Source organism: Eucyclogobius newberryi, unplaced genomic scaffold, assembly GCF_026437365.1.
Source record: "Eucyclogobius newberryi isolate DKJ021-1_F unplaced genomic scaffold, fEucNew1.0.hap1 SCAF_13, whole genome shotgun sequence".
Lineage (NCBI taxonomy): Eukaryota > Metazoa > Chordata > Actinopteri > Gobiiformes > Gobiidae > Eucyclogobius > Eucyclogobius newberryi.
In genome coordinates this window covers 26,429,906-26,444,598 of record NW_027315757.1, presented here as the reverse complement: position 1 = coordinate 26,444,598, position 14,693 = coordinate 26,429,906, and the positions used below count along the sequence as shown (strand labels likewise).

The 14,693-nt window shown below is 37.6% G+C and overlaps 2 protein-coding genes across 2 annotated transcripts in view; one reads left to right on the top strand and one right to left on the bottom strand.

Moving 5' to 3' along the window:
* LOC140358333 (myosin heavy chain, fast skeletal muscle-like) overlaps window positions 1-14,693 on the bottom strand; it is a 113,154-nt gene that overhangs the window by 76,714 nt on the left and 21,747 nt on the right. The window lies entirely within an intron of this gene.
* On the top strand, window positions 3,491-11,250 carry xab2 (XPA binding protein 2). Its single transcript, XM_072443121.1, has 19 exons — window positions 3,491-3,649; window positions 5,024-5,166; window positions 5,259-5,382; window positions 5,473-5,670; window positions 5,760-5,894; window positions 5,971-6,135; window positions 6,221-6,365; window positions 7,760-7,911; window positions 7,999-8,118; window positions 8,194-8,325; window positions 8,418-8,549; window positions 8,639-8,752; window positions 8,820-8,982; window positions 9,433-9,623; window positions 9,703-9,825; window positions 9,902-10,073; window positions 10,157-10,283; window positions 10,803-10,903; window positions 11,022-11,250. The coding sequence occupies exons 1-19, from the start codon at window positions 3,614-3,616 to the stop codon at window positions 11,093-11,095; spliced, it is 2,547 nt and encodes an 848-aa protein (XP_072299222.1). The 5' UTR covers window positions 3,491-3,613; the 3' UTR covers window positions 11,096-11,250.

Here is a 14,693-nt window from a genome sequence, read left to right as displayed (position 1 = left end):
CAAAAAAACCTGATTGGAGAATCATGAAATTTGGCGCAGAGATAGATGGTGACAAGGGAAACAAAAAATATTATTGCGGCAACGCCTTCCGCCCAACCAAATGTCGGCCATATTGGATCAAAAATTGTCTAGAGTTTTTACAAACGTCATACTTTTACAAACTCTACAAAAAGCTGAAATTTTGTGAAAATGGGTGTTGAGGAGTGGGACATCAAAATGTATGCAAATTATATTGATATATTTCACGGTGTCTGTGTGGCAAAGTCACAAACTGTAGCCAGAATTCAGATATGTCTCAACTTTTAAATTTGCTGCTATTTGCAGATATAAAGTCCGAATTGCGTATAATTTGAATAATTTGTTAAACCCTTCGCCCTAAACCTACCTGAAGTGAACCAAATTAATTTGGCGTGATAGCACCGCCCTCCAGTGAAATTTAATTTTATATGGGGAGCAAAATATTTCATTTTTCAAAATTATATGAGATTTAACACAAAATTAAATTCTTGCATTCCAATCAAAGAAGTCAATGAGACTCATGTCATATTTCTTATGGCGTGGACAAATCTCTGAAATTTCAACGTGTTTACACCATATAGTTTTACAAACTCCTCCAAGTGCGTTGGCCTGATTATCTTCTTTACTTAACCAACTTTTCCCTATTAAACCATTAAAATAGCTGAAGATCCATCAAGATCATTATGAGATGATATAATCTTATCCAGCATTCCAAGTTAACATATATATTTTTTTGGAGACAGTGCAAAGGGTTTCGCAGTATTTCGCATGTATTTCTCGCCTGGTCTAAAATAGGATATTTATTGGGTATATAATAAGGCTCATATTGACCAATTGACCACAATTATCTAAGATGAAGGTTTCATTTTAAACATTTTTAAAGTGTTCAATATTATGATTAAACACAAATGTCTGTTTTGTACATAAGAATTTTTCGGACTTGGTGAAAATGTTTAGACATTTTTTCAGTTAAGAAGGTACTTCACCTAGATTTTCAATTTCAAAATTAATCATGCAGGTCTGCCTTTTATTACCACTTTACATCACAGAAAATATTTTAGATATGTTGTTACTTTGACAGTATTAGGAAAACAATACAACAACAAAAGCAAACTATATCCTAAAACACACTTTCCATTTTTATAAATGGAAAGTGTGAATCAATCACATTTTGACCACATCTGAAAGGGGAAACCTGCGTTCAAAATGGTGCAAAATGATACGGTGCAATTTATACTTTGAATTTGTTAATGGCACCATGTAAACAAATTAGTTCAGGCAATTTTAGAACAACAAAAACATTTTCAGTTTCACATTCCCAATGAATTTATGAAATTTGGTGGCACTAAATTATTATTTAGATGTTTTATTTAGATTACTTAGATTTACCTGACGAAGCTCCCTCAAAATCTTTCCTAGTTTCATCAAGGGTTACTGCGTAACTTGAAAATGCACCGTTCCAAATTACCGGTATTATACATTACAGAGTTTCAAACCATGATGTTGTTGTAAAGAACTAAGAAAGGCCATTTGTTTAATTAGAAGCATTAGAAGGTCAAATTTACTGAAATCAAAAGCTATTTCAATCAAAACATCTTAACAGGTGAAATTATATTTTAACCTAGGACCCCTTATTTGACAGGAGCTTTACAATTCTAGCATTTATTTAACTGTTGAGTTTGTGGAGTTTCTGCTTGAATTTCTTTGCAGGATATGAGAATGGCCTCCCAGAAATGTTGTTTGGATGGGACCTGCCTCCCGCCCTCATAGATCTTTTGCTTGTGGAAGCTCCAAGAGTCTCAATAGGGTTGAGGTAACGGGAGGATTAAGGCCACACCATGAGTTTCTCTTCTTTTATGCCCATAGCAGCAAATGATGCAGAGGTATTTATTGCAGAATGAGGTGCATTATCGTGCATGAAGATTATTTTGTTACGGAAAGCCCGCTTCTACTTTTTGTATCATGGGAGAAAGAGGTCAGTACTTTACAGAGGTAATTTTTTACACCTTCAGCTCATAACCAACCAACCAACCAACCATCCACCACTCTAGACCATCCAGGGCTGAACGGCACTCACCAGTGAACAAGTGTTATGACCCTAAAAAAAGGACAAAACATATTTATAAAAGGACAGCGGAGACCAGAATATGCAAATTTTAGATTTTAATATTCAATACTGAAACAAATACCGACAACTTGCAAAAACTCAGTGCCCAATAATATAAGTTAATTAATTAATTAAATGTAAAAAAAGAGGAACCCTGTATGAATTTAATTGTATGTCTTGCTAAACTCTTTATCCACAAAAAAAAGAAATCCTAAAGTGTTCCCCCAACTTTGCTTTCTTTAAAAATTAGCTAAAATTATATGTTAAATCCTTGAAATGTGTGAATGGACCTAAAGCCCAATGTATTCCCATATGTGTGAAATCTCCTTGGACACTCTGTACTTTGCTTTTTATGCACTTTGCTCTCTTTGCACTTTGTTCTATATGCACTTCTTTATGACGCCAGGTTTGTTATTTTGTATTTCATATAATGTAAAAGAAAAATATATATATATCTAAAAAAAGAAGAAAAAAAAAGAATACAAAATAAAAAAAGAGAGAGGGAGCACATCCGGGTGCTCCATTTGAAGGCTCAAGGGCGCGCAAACGTGACCGGGAGCCAATCTGTGAAAAAAAAACTGAAAAGATCATTAAACAAAATCTACCAAAACTAGGAATATATAAAACAATATAAATACAAACAATAGGGGGGAAAGGTACTCAACCCTAATAAGACTGTTTAAAAATTAGTTCACTGGAGCCGTTTCTGCTTCTGGAGGAACCTACACCTTGATGGGCTCCAGTGGCACCAGCAGCTTCAAATACCTGTTTGCTGCTTTGTAATGGCATTTTTGCAGCTGTTCTCTTCATCCGATGTATTTGTCTGGCAGAAACCTTCCTCATTGTGCCTTTATCTGCACGAATCTGAGTGTGCTCTGAATCAGCTACAAATCTCTCAATAGTACGATGATCACACTTAAGTTTTCATTGAACATCTAAAGTTTTCCTACTTTGTCCAAGGCATACAACAATGTCATGCTTTTCGGCCCTCGAGAGATCCTTTTTCTTTCACATATTGCTTGAAATTGGTGGACTGCTTAATAATGTGGAACGTCCTTCTTAACTAGTTTTTCTTTTAATTGGCGTTACCTGGTAAAATACTTTGTAGAGGTGTGTATACTGTACATAACTGCAAATATATATTTTACAAAACTGGTTTGAAAATAGCATATGGCCTGAATTACATTTGTTTCATAATCATGACTGTATAACCAAAAGTATAAAGATGAAGATGAAAAAAGTATCTACAAACGCTACAATCTGTTCCTGCGCTAGACGCTAGAGGGCAGCATTACGCATCACATCGCGTAGTCTGCTGGAACGTATGAGAAGAAGAGTATGTTCCCTCCTCTTCTTCTTCTTTGGAACGTTTGGCTAACAACTATTTCTTCAAGAGCTAACCACGAGAGGACAACTCCTGCTTAATTGTGTTATAGTCACTTTTCTGTCGTTAAGTAAAAAGCCGGAATTGTCTGCAACGCGCTCAACATGCTTTCGTTCAGTGGAAAACCTGACGTCATGTTTGTAAGTATAGTTATAACTCTAATCGAGTCCCAGCATTTGATATCTTAGCATGCTAAGCTAGGACAACATCTTTATAGTTGACCTTATTTGATTGCTTGCTTATTTGGGCTGCTTATCGAGAGGGCGGCGGGTGTTTCGAGTTCAAACGCGCGAATCTGCGAGATAAAAGTACCAATTTAGCTTTAAAAAGAAAGTATGTTTTTGAACACGCAAATTTTGTATTTGTCGTATTTTTGCCTTGGGCTGTCACGCATTATTATGGGACACAAACTAACACTAGACTGTTTTTTTCAGGCCGATTTGCTTGTTTCGCTCTCTAAATTGTACATTTGTAAAAACTGTAAATTTGCGTTTTTTTTTTTTTTTTTTTTTTAAACACTTTTTCCTCACAAATGTACGACTTTTTTTGTTAATTAGTATGATTAGAAACTCGTAAATTTGCGTTTTATATCTATCAAAATTGCAAAAATCTTTCGCACAGATTTGAGTGTTTAAACTCGAAAATGTGCCATCCTTTTACGCCCTCTTCTATGATTTCTATGATTACTCTCAAGATTTAAAGCGGGTTGCTTAAATTGGTACATCAGAAAAAAAATTTAAAGTCAGATTTACACCATCAGAAAGGTCATGGTAACCAGAGTGTAATACTTTTGGAACAATCTCAAAAAACAAGGGAGTTATACAGGTTTTAAGAGTATCAAAATGAGGCAAAAGTGTCCTCACATTTAAGCCAAAAAGCTGTGACCGCTGACCAGTGGTCAGTACTGCTGCTGTCACTTGTGTGTACAACCACCTCGGAGCCAGTCAGTGTTACTGGATTCATGTAAACACGACTTCACCATGTCAAAAAGTTATTGAAGGGGTTTCATTAAATGTTGATTATTCCAAGTTTTAAATGTATTATTTAAGGAGGTAATAGAGTAATGTATCTGAACTTTCTGGGCATATATTTTCACAACAGATTTTACAACCTGTATAATTTCATACAGTTGGGCAATTAACAAGCATTTTGAATGAGGCCATGCAAATATTTCTGACCCGACGGCCGACGTGGACCTCCTGCAGATGCCTCAACTAGACAGCTAAAAAACATACTTATCCTGAATACATTTTCATGAGGTTTGTTGCTTTAGATCACAAATCTTGTGTTTATCTTTGCTTGAAGGCAATTATGGTGAAAAATTATCCTATAAGTACATTTTCATAACTTTCTTCTACTTGTATATTGTTGTGAATCATCATGGAGTTTAAATGTATTGGTCCCACGTTTTTTTTTAATTTATGATTCATTTTTTATTGTACTTGTGCAGCCACAAGTCTTCAATACAATATCCACGTTTCTACAATCTTCAATGATTATGTTCTCTCTTACAGGAAGATGATGATCTACCTTACGAAGAGGAAATCATCAGGAATCCATACTCTGTAAAATGCTGGATACGTTATATCGAATTCAAGCAAAATGGACCCAAAAAAAACATGATTTATGAACGTGCTCTGAAAGAGCTCCCGGGCAGGTAACATAAATGCAGTTCCATCTAACATAAATACAGTCTAATCATCATCATGCCAACCTACCTAATTGCTTTTAAACTTATGTGTTGAATAGTTACAAGCTGTGGTACAACTATCTAAAGGAGAGACGTAAACAGGTAAAAGGGAAATGCTTAACTGAGCCTGTCTATGAGGAAATCAACAACTGTCATGAAAGAGCACTTGTTTTCATGCACAAGGTAGTTTTATGAATAAATACTTTGCCATACATTGAAAGTATAGCCTGCTCAATTTTGTTTTGAAATGTTTGTGTTTGTGTATATATACAGATGCCAAGAATTTGGCTTGACTACTGCCAGTTTCTTGTTTCCCAATGTAAAATCACAAGAAGTCGAAGGACATTTGATCGTGCCTTAAGAGCCCTGCCGGTTACACAGCACCCACGAATCTGGCCTCTGTATCTGCGATTTGTCCGTAATCTACCCCTCCCAGAAACTGCAATTCGAGTTTATCGTAGATACCTTAAGGTATTCAATTCTAAACTGTCCTGCAATGTTGCTCTCAAGTAAAATCATTTACTCAAAGAGATTTTCTTTAAACTTATGTTGTCCTTCAGCTTTCTCCAGAGAATGCAGAGGACTACATAGATTATTTGCGCTCTGTTGGTCGCTTGGATGAAGCTGCTTTGCGACTTGCTGCTATTGTCAATGATGAAAGCTTTGTATCCAAGGAGGGCAAATCAAACTACCAAGTAGGCTGTACTCTTTTTGCTTAAGTGGTTTCCTTTACAGCTCTTTACAGCTCTTAAATGTTGTTCTTATTTTCAGCTGTGGCATGAACTTTGTGACCTGATCTCTCAGAATCCTGATAAAGTTACATCTCTGAATGTCGGAGCTATAATCCGAGGAGGACTTACGCGTTTCACTGACCAACTTGGAAAACTTTGGTGCTCCTTAGCAGATTATTACATTAGGAGTGGGCACTTTGAAAAGGTTTGTTTATATCTTTATCAATCTTTTTGTTCATATTTTGTTTACAAACCTATTTGATTTAGATTTTTGAAATGATGTCTTTCAGGCTCGTGATGTATACGAAGAGTCCATTCTTACAGTAGTAACAGTTAGAGATTTCACACAAGTATTTGACAGTTATGCTCAGTTTGAAGAGAACATGATTGCTGCCAAGATGGAAACCACTGTTGAAATGGGCAAGGATGAAGATGGTAAGATCAACACCCAGTAAAGAGGCATTATGTAGGATTTTAGGTCAACATAACCTTTCAAACCCATGCTTGTACTTTCCATAACCTGATGCAAAGAATGAAAACTAGGCATATGTTTTAATTTAAACCAGTAAAATGCTCTGATTTGAAATGCTTTGGGGTTGGACAGGAAACTGCATGTGCACTAGATTTGTCAGCACAATTTTGATCTATATTATCATGTAGTGTGCAGTCTCCTCTGCAAGATAGGTTAGCCTTTGCGCTCAGAGGATCATAACATTTTAAATCTCATATAAATGTGGCTTTTACCAAGTACATCGTTATCATATTTTTGTTCTACCCTCTCCAAGTTTTGCCTGGCCAGCCAGTCCCTCCTACATTCTGTTCAAATGCAGAAGGGTCTGCAATCCAACCCAGTCGCTCCAATACCCAAAGGGAGTGATTGACAGGCGGACTAACCAATCAGACAAACGCATTGTCTGTTCGTATACATAATGCCCTTTAATAGACATACTTGAGTTATAAATTAAATCATTGGCAGTATTTATAAAGTACTTATTAAAGGAAATTTACTATGCAAAAGTAACTTTTTAAACCATGTTCCAGCACTTTTCCTTCATCAAAAACATAACTGGAGTAACATTTAGCTTTATTCAATGCTTTTAAATTTTTTCACTATCAAAAAAAAAAAATCTTAAGAACGTATAATCACATTGCCAAGTATAAAAAGAAGCACCACAGCTTCTCAGCCTTCGGGTCTATATCGGCAAATGTTGCAAGGCTGGACACTTCAAATACCCCCAAAAATACATATTAAACCATCACAGGAACTTACAAAGACATTCAATAAGGTGAACATATTACTTGGCTTTGCTTCTTGTTCATAAATCATCTCCAGACTCTGAGTTGCCACCTAATCACGATCCGTACAATTGCGACCTGAGACCTGAAAGTGAGAGACCAGCTTTCGTTGCAGTTTCTTAAACAATTTGTAATTCCCTATGCAGCCAGTAGATGTCACCAAAACCCCGAGTGAAACAGCAGAGATGCAAATGTGATTTGTTTTTTTTGCTATAAACTTTTTTTTAGTTCTAAAACCGTACTCTAGAGCATGTTTAAAGGCCAATAATATAAATGATGCATAATATTTGTCCTTTTTAAAAAATGATTTAATAGTTAAGTTTTATAAATACTCCTCAATAACAGTTTGTGTATAATAGCATTGATTAGTGATAAACAATTACCTTGCATTAAGTGCTTAGTGAAATTAGCATCAAAAAAACCAGTAACTAATATACAAATTACCACCTATGTGGTCCCTCAATAAATTTGATAATATTGGTTTGTGCACATGACCTTGCATACTGATTTATGTATTTATTTTTTTGTCCCAGATGACGTTGATTTAGAGCTTAGATTAGCTCGTTTTGAGCAGCTTATTGCTCGACGCCCTCTTCTTCTAAACAGCGTTTTACTTCGGCAAAACCCTCACAACGTTCATGAGTGGCACAAACGAGTCAAGCTATGTGATGGCAATCCTCGGCAGGTAAAACTCATACACAACGCATACAATTCAGGGGGTCTGTATTTTATATTTTTCATTGTTGTTTTTAATTTAGTAAAATACTTTCAGATTATTAACACCTATACTGAGGCTGTACAGACGGTTGACCCAATAAAAGCCACTGGAAAGCCTCACTCACTTTGGGTTTCCTTTGCGAAGTTCTATGAAGAAAATGAGCAACTGGATGATGTGAGCAACTTTCTTTTTACATGGATATAGACATTTTGGAATACTCTGGCAATAATGAATAAATATATTACTCAGGCCCGGACAATATTTGAAAAGGCGACTAAAGTAAACTACAAGCAAGTGGATGACCTGGCAGCAGTTTGGTGTGAATTTGGAGAAATGGAACTGCGTCATGAAAATTACGAACAGGCTCTGCGCCTACTGAGGGTTAGATTACAAATTACAATTTTCATATTGATCAATGATTCTGTTCTAATCATCAGAATTGTATTACTATTTGAATGTTTATTCTCGTATAGAAAGCAACTGCAATCCCATCCAAGAAGGCAGAATACTTTGATTCCTCTGAGCCGGTCCAAAACAGAGTCTTTAAGTCTTTAAAAGTCTGGTCTATGTTGGCTGACCTTGAAGAGAGTCTGGGAACATTTCAGGTTAGTTTCATATAAACACTAGAAATGTTAGTTTCAATTCATTTGTCTTTGTCTGAACTTGTTTCCCCTGTCTTGTGTTTATCCTTTAGTCCACAAAAGCTGTATATGATCGTATTATTGACCTCCGCATCGCAACACCACAGATCATCATCAATTATGCTATGTTTCTTGAAGAGCACAACTACTTTGAAGAAAGCTTTAAAGTAATACATTGAATGTTGAGAGGATTTTCTGCTGGCATGTTTTTATCTCAAACTTCTCTCTGTTTAGGCATATGAGCGTGGCATTGCTTTGTTCAAGTGGCCAAATGTTTATGACATTTGGAACACCTACCTCACCAAGTTTATTGACCGATATGGCGGAAAGAAGCTTGAGAGAGCAAGAGATTTATTTGAACAAGCCCTTGATGGCTGCCCAGCAAAGTTTGCAAAAAGTATGTTTTTTATTTAAATTTTTAAAGGTTGAATGGACGATTTTTTTGGCACAAATCTAAGTCTAATTTCCTCGTGGCGTGGACTGCCGATTAGTCCTGCCATGTAACAATCATAAAACGCACCTACCGCTCTCCTGCAGCCGCGTGCGGTCCGTCCCCACGTTGCCGCGTGCCTAAGCGCATGGATCTATCATAATATAGTTCCCTCAGTGTACGGGGCAAAATGAAGACGGAGAAAGACAGTTCGAGCTGACTCAGAAGTGGACAAATCTACGGGAGACGAGCGATGCGATGCGCTCCGTTGCGCTAATAAACAAACGCACGTGTGTGTTGTATCAGTCCGCACGGGGAAGTGCGGACTGAAAATCGCCGAAAAATCGTCCATTGCGCCTTTAATATCATTTTCATTATGTATATTTTGAAAAAAATATTTTTTGCTTTACCTTACAGCCATTTACCTACTGTATGCCAAATTGGAGGAGGAATATGGGTTGGCTCGCCATGCCATGGCCGTTTATGAAAGGGCTACAGAGGCAGTAGAAATAAATGAGAGGCACGACATGTTCAATATTTACATAAAGAGAGCAGCTGAAATTTATGGAGTCACCTATACAAGAGCAATATACCAGAAATCTATTGAGGTACTGATACTGTTCAAAATTTCTGAAATATCTATAAATGCTCTCAAATCTGGATAATATAATACTTTAAATATTCAAGGTCTTGCCTGATGAACACGCAAGAGATATGTGTCTTCGGTTTGCTGATATGGAGAGTAAACTGGGTGAAATCGACCGAGCCAGGGCAATCTACTCCTATTGTTCTCAAATCTGTGATCCTAGGGTAAATCTGCACATAATTTAAAGTTTAAAAACAATAAAATACAAGACTTCCCTCAAACCTCTTATTTTCCTTTCAGGTGACTGCAAATTTCTGGCAAATGTGGAAAGAGTTTGAGATCCGTCATGGAAATGAGGATACAGTTCGAGAAATGTTAAGAATCAAACGCAGTGTCCAGGCCACATACAACACTCAGGTCAATTTCATGTCCTCTCAGATGCTAAAAGCCACAACAAGCTCTACAGGCACAGGTATTGTGTACAGTATAATAACTACTTGCATAATTTACAACCGAATTGAAAGTATCTTTTTAACTCATCTTGTTCGTTTCTAGTGTCTGATCTTGCTCCGGGCCAATTGGGTATTGACGACATGAAAATGCTTGAACAAAAGGCACAACAGCTAGCCGCAGAGGCTGAGAGGGATAAACCAAAACCTAAAGAAAAGATTCTCTTTGTCAGGTTTGTCTTTGTCAGTAAAATTAGCTTCAAAGCACATCTTGAAATGGAAGCATGTGTCAAAAATATATATATATGAGCATGCGTCAGTCTGTTGATTCATAAAAATGAGGAATTCCTGTGAAATTATATTTACAGTTTATAGTATGTATTATACTATTGTACTATGTATGTACTATTTTCCTAAGATTTGAAATGGAAGAAAAATTATCTGCAAAGCAGTTCACAATAATCTGGAAGTCATTTGAACAGAAATGGCCATAAGCAGGTGCTGCATGCAACATTTCTGAACATTAGAAGATGACTTTTTTCCCCACTATCATGCAACATGTAATATACAGTACAAAAGATCGCTCAAAGCTGGGTAAAGCTCTGCAGACGTCATATGAGGTTATACGTATCTACTGCAATGCTTCCCTGCTAAATGGGTTTTGTTTTTTCCTGATGCTTACAGATTTGAAATTTCACTGAACATAATTTATACATTAAAAAATACATGTATAAAATTATTTTTTTGTGTAGGAGTGATACTTCACGTTCTGAGCTAGCAGAGCTTTCCAAACAAATCAATCCAGATGAAATTGACATTGATGATGACGATGATGAAAACCAAGGTCCAGATGGTATGTAGTACTTTTTCTGTTGGTGTTCATTAACACCAGCTACTTGCTGTTTTACTTTTGTTTTGATAGAAACACGTTTCCGTTTATGATATTGAAATGCATTTATTTTTCCCTACAGAGGTGCAGCTTGAACAGAAGAGTGTCCCAACAGCTGTGTTTGGTGGGCTTAAAGATGATCAAGATGCACAGTGAATTCAGTACTATACAGTACTGCATTTATGCATAACCTTTTTATTGTATGTATCTGCATTTTAATAGCTCAATCAACCTTTGGTGTTTTACATCTGTAACTTAGATTTTTGGTGTAATATTAAACTGCATAGATGGCATTGAGAAGCAATGAGAAAGTGTCTAGAGTGTTTAATATTCCACAAAACGGAGTCCGTTTGATTTGTCTCAGAAGTTAAAGATTGTCTCAAAGTTAGACTTCATTTAACCTGGGTCACTTTGACCAGTTTATTGTGGACAGTTTTTGTATAAATATTTATTGTCCCATCAGGCCTGGTGAATTGACCCAAATTGCTATCAGCAATGCTTTTTTACTGTAGCTTTAAACATCCTCTTGCATAATATCATTAACACATATTTCTTTGAGACATACCTCTGAGTTTGTGTGTTTAAAACAGTTTAAACAAAGAAGAGCCTTGTGATCATTTTTACTTCAACACCAGCCCAGCAGATGCAGATCTTTTAGGGCCTATTCCGTCCGGCCACTTTTCCTTCCACCTCCGGGCCAGCAGGAATTCCCAGGGAAAAAACTCTTGCCACTAACGTCTTTTTGGTCTGTGTAGAACTCAGTTTCTCTCGAGGTTGGCAGCCGTGTTGTAACTAATACAACCGGAAAATGCATTACGTCGTATGGCTTCCAGAATAAGGTGAATAGGATATGCCTAAAGTCTGGGCATTTGGTGGCCCTAAACAAGTGTTGCCCACCACAATTGAGATCCAAACATCTCAATTGGCTGCAAAAATATATTTTGCTGTCACCACAGTGGCGTTTCGGGCGCTGCTCTTCAGACGATTTTACAGTCAGACCGGGAAGAAAATGTGACTCGGTCTTTATTAGAGAAGCAGTACTTCTATTTTTCAGCATTTACGTTTTTAAAATAAGTGCTCATATATAAACATTCAAGAAAATGTATTTATTCTTTATTCAACTAGGTAAAAGGCAAAAAACAGGACTCCAGCATCTGAAATTAATGTATTTAAGGATTGGATAGAAATATTTTCCTACTAGGCCTACTAGAATAACAGCACATAGGATACATAACAGGATTTTAGTCAAATTAGAGGCCTTTTACTAAACAATATTAGTTATCATTTACCTAATTGTATGGTCTACTATACTGACCTCAAAACTATTAAGGGCCACAATTATTTCTGCTAGTTAAATAAATACTGAACACTCAATATTAGATTAAAAAAAATACTTAGATTCTCAAAGCTGTTAATGTGGAGACTGATGTAAATGCAGCTTACAACACATTTTATATCGATTTATTAAAATGATATACTTAAACTGTCCAATTAAAAAAAATAAAAAGCAGAAGAAAAACATGCCGCAAATACTCACAAAAGGATTATTGAACGCAAGTAAAAAGAAATTGTACAAGTTCCTTGAAAACAGAACAATTGAGGCTGAACTTAAATATAAAAAATCAAAAAATTAATTAACCAGTATTATGGGAAAAGAGCTCTATACTTATCTACTTAACAATAAAATAAACAACATACAAGGAATATGGAGAGTAAAGGATGAAATTGAAGATGCTTTCAATTCGTTTTTAAAGTTGAACTCAACTTAGTTGAAAAAAAATAATTTTGTAATAAGCCAATGGAAAACCTAATTTAAAAGAAATGTGATTCAAAGTTTCTCACTCCTGTTGCTGAGGGAGGTCTTGGATACAATAAGAACATGTAGCAATAAGACATCAAGGAATGCAGATGATGTAAGCACGAGATCGGTCAGGAGCGTTGCAGAAGAATATGTAAAACCACCTGCACATATTTGCAATTTATAATTTCAGAGCGGACGATTCCCATTCAGATGAAATCATCCCACTCATCATGTTCCTCAAGCTACCGGCCAGTTTCACTTTTACCACAGTTTTCTAAGAGAGTAGAAAAAATATTATATGACGTTTTAAACGTTTCAAATTTATATGTATTAATTTCCAATAGATATATAGCGTTTTTTTATCTCTAAAACTACAAGTCCCACAATCCTTTGTAGCGATGCCCCTCCCCCGCGCTGCTGGAGCCACTGCCAGAGGGTTGGAACCATGGTTGGAACTAGGTCATAGGGAATTGGAAAGGAAGTGACAAAATCGAAGATGGCGGCGCGGTTCACTCTTTTGCTACACGGTTTTGGCACACCTGGTGGTGAACGTCTCGTTTTGCGGGCCCAATGGTTAGAGACACGGCTTTGCGCAAAGCGTTCGAGGGTCCGATTCCTGCACGTAGCTTTATTTTCTCAAGTTTAAACAAACTTTTGCAGTCTAGTTTGTTTTGGGATGAGTTAGCTACACTTTTGCTAATACAAAGTCATGGTATAAACTAGTTTTAACCAAACGAAGTAAACCTAAAACTTAGGGTTAGGTTTAGGGGTTAAGGGTTAAGGTTAGGGTTTAGGGTTAAACCCAGACCCATGTGATTTACATTTTCACAATTCTTTGTTTTACATTCAATGCACGCCCATTTAAATTGTTTCTCAGCAAGACAACACCGCCAGGAACTCATTGTTTGGTCCTTGTACACATCAAATGCATCGTAAACTTCAGGGTTGGACCCAAGAGTGAAAATTATTGATGGATCAGCAGAATTAGCGGGACCGTTCGCCATGTTTACTACGGTCGACCACCTGTTTACTTCCGCCCGGCTCCCGCCAAGTCGTCCTCGCCATGTCGTCACGGGCCATGTCGTCACTTCCTCCTTTCCAATTCCCTATATGACCTAGTGCCAACAACAACAACAACACAACAACGAACAATACCTCGTGCACTTGGATGCCAACTGCCATAAGAAACTACAACGACAACAGTTTGGATATTACGGCAACATAGAGGAACGCCTCGGTCCGTATGACGGGGAAGAAGAAGAGGAAGCGTGACCTGGTCGGTGACGATATGAACAGCGGGGAGGACTCCCCTGGAGCCACTGATCCTGTGCAGCGTAGGGCGTCTTCTTGCTCGTCTATGGAGGGCTCTCTCAGTGAGGAGCAGGGCGGGGGGGTTGCAGATGTCGGGGATGTGAGTTCAGAGTGTAAGGTGTTCATAAAGCTCGCGCAGGATAATGCGTCCTTTAAGGGGTGGGATCCGATGGCGTTGACAAGGAGCCTGACTGTAGCTGTGGGAGTGGTCAAGCATGCGAGTGTCCTTAGGGATGGCTCGCTGCTGGTTGTGTGCAAGGACGTGGCTCAGCAAAGGAAGGCGATTGAAGCTAAGTGTCTGGGTGGGAAGGACATTCTTGTGTCTGATGCTGTAAGAGGCACGGTCAGGGGAGTTATAGTAGGCGTCCCTACGACGACATCTGTGGATGACATAAAGGAGAATTTGACTGGAGCTAAGGTGGTGGATGCTAGGCGGTTGAAGATGACCCGGGATGGGGTAAGGTGTGACAGCCTGTCGATAATGATTAGATTTGAAGGTGGGATCCTGCCTCGTGTGGTGTGCGTTGGGTACATGCGCTATGGCGTACGCCCATATGTTCTGCCGCCCCTGCGTTGCTTCAAGTGCCAGCGCTTTGGGCATATTGCAGCGGTCTGTAGAGGGAAGCAGAAGTGTGGTAAATG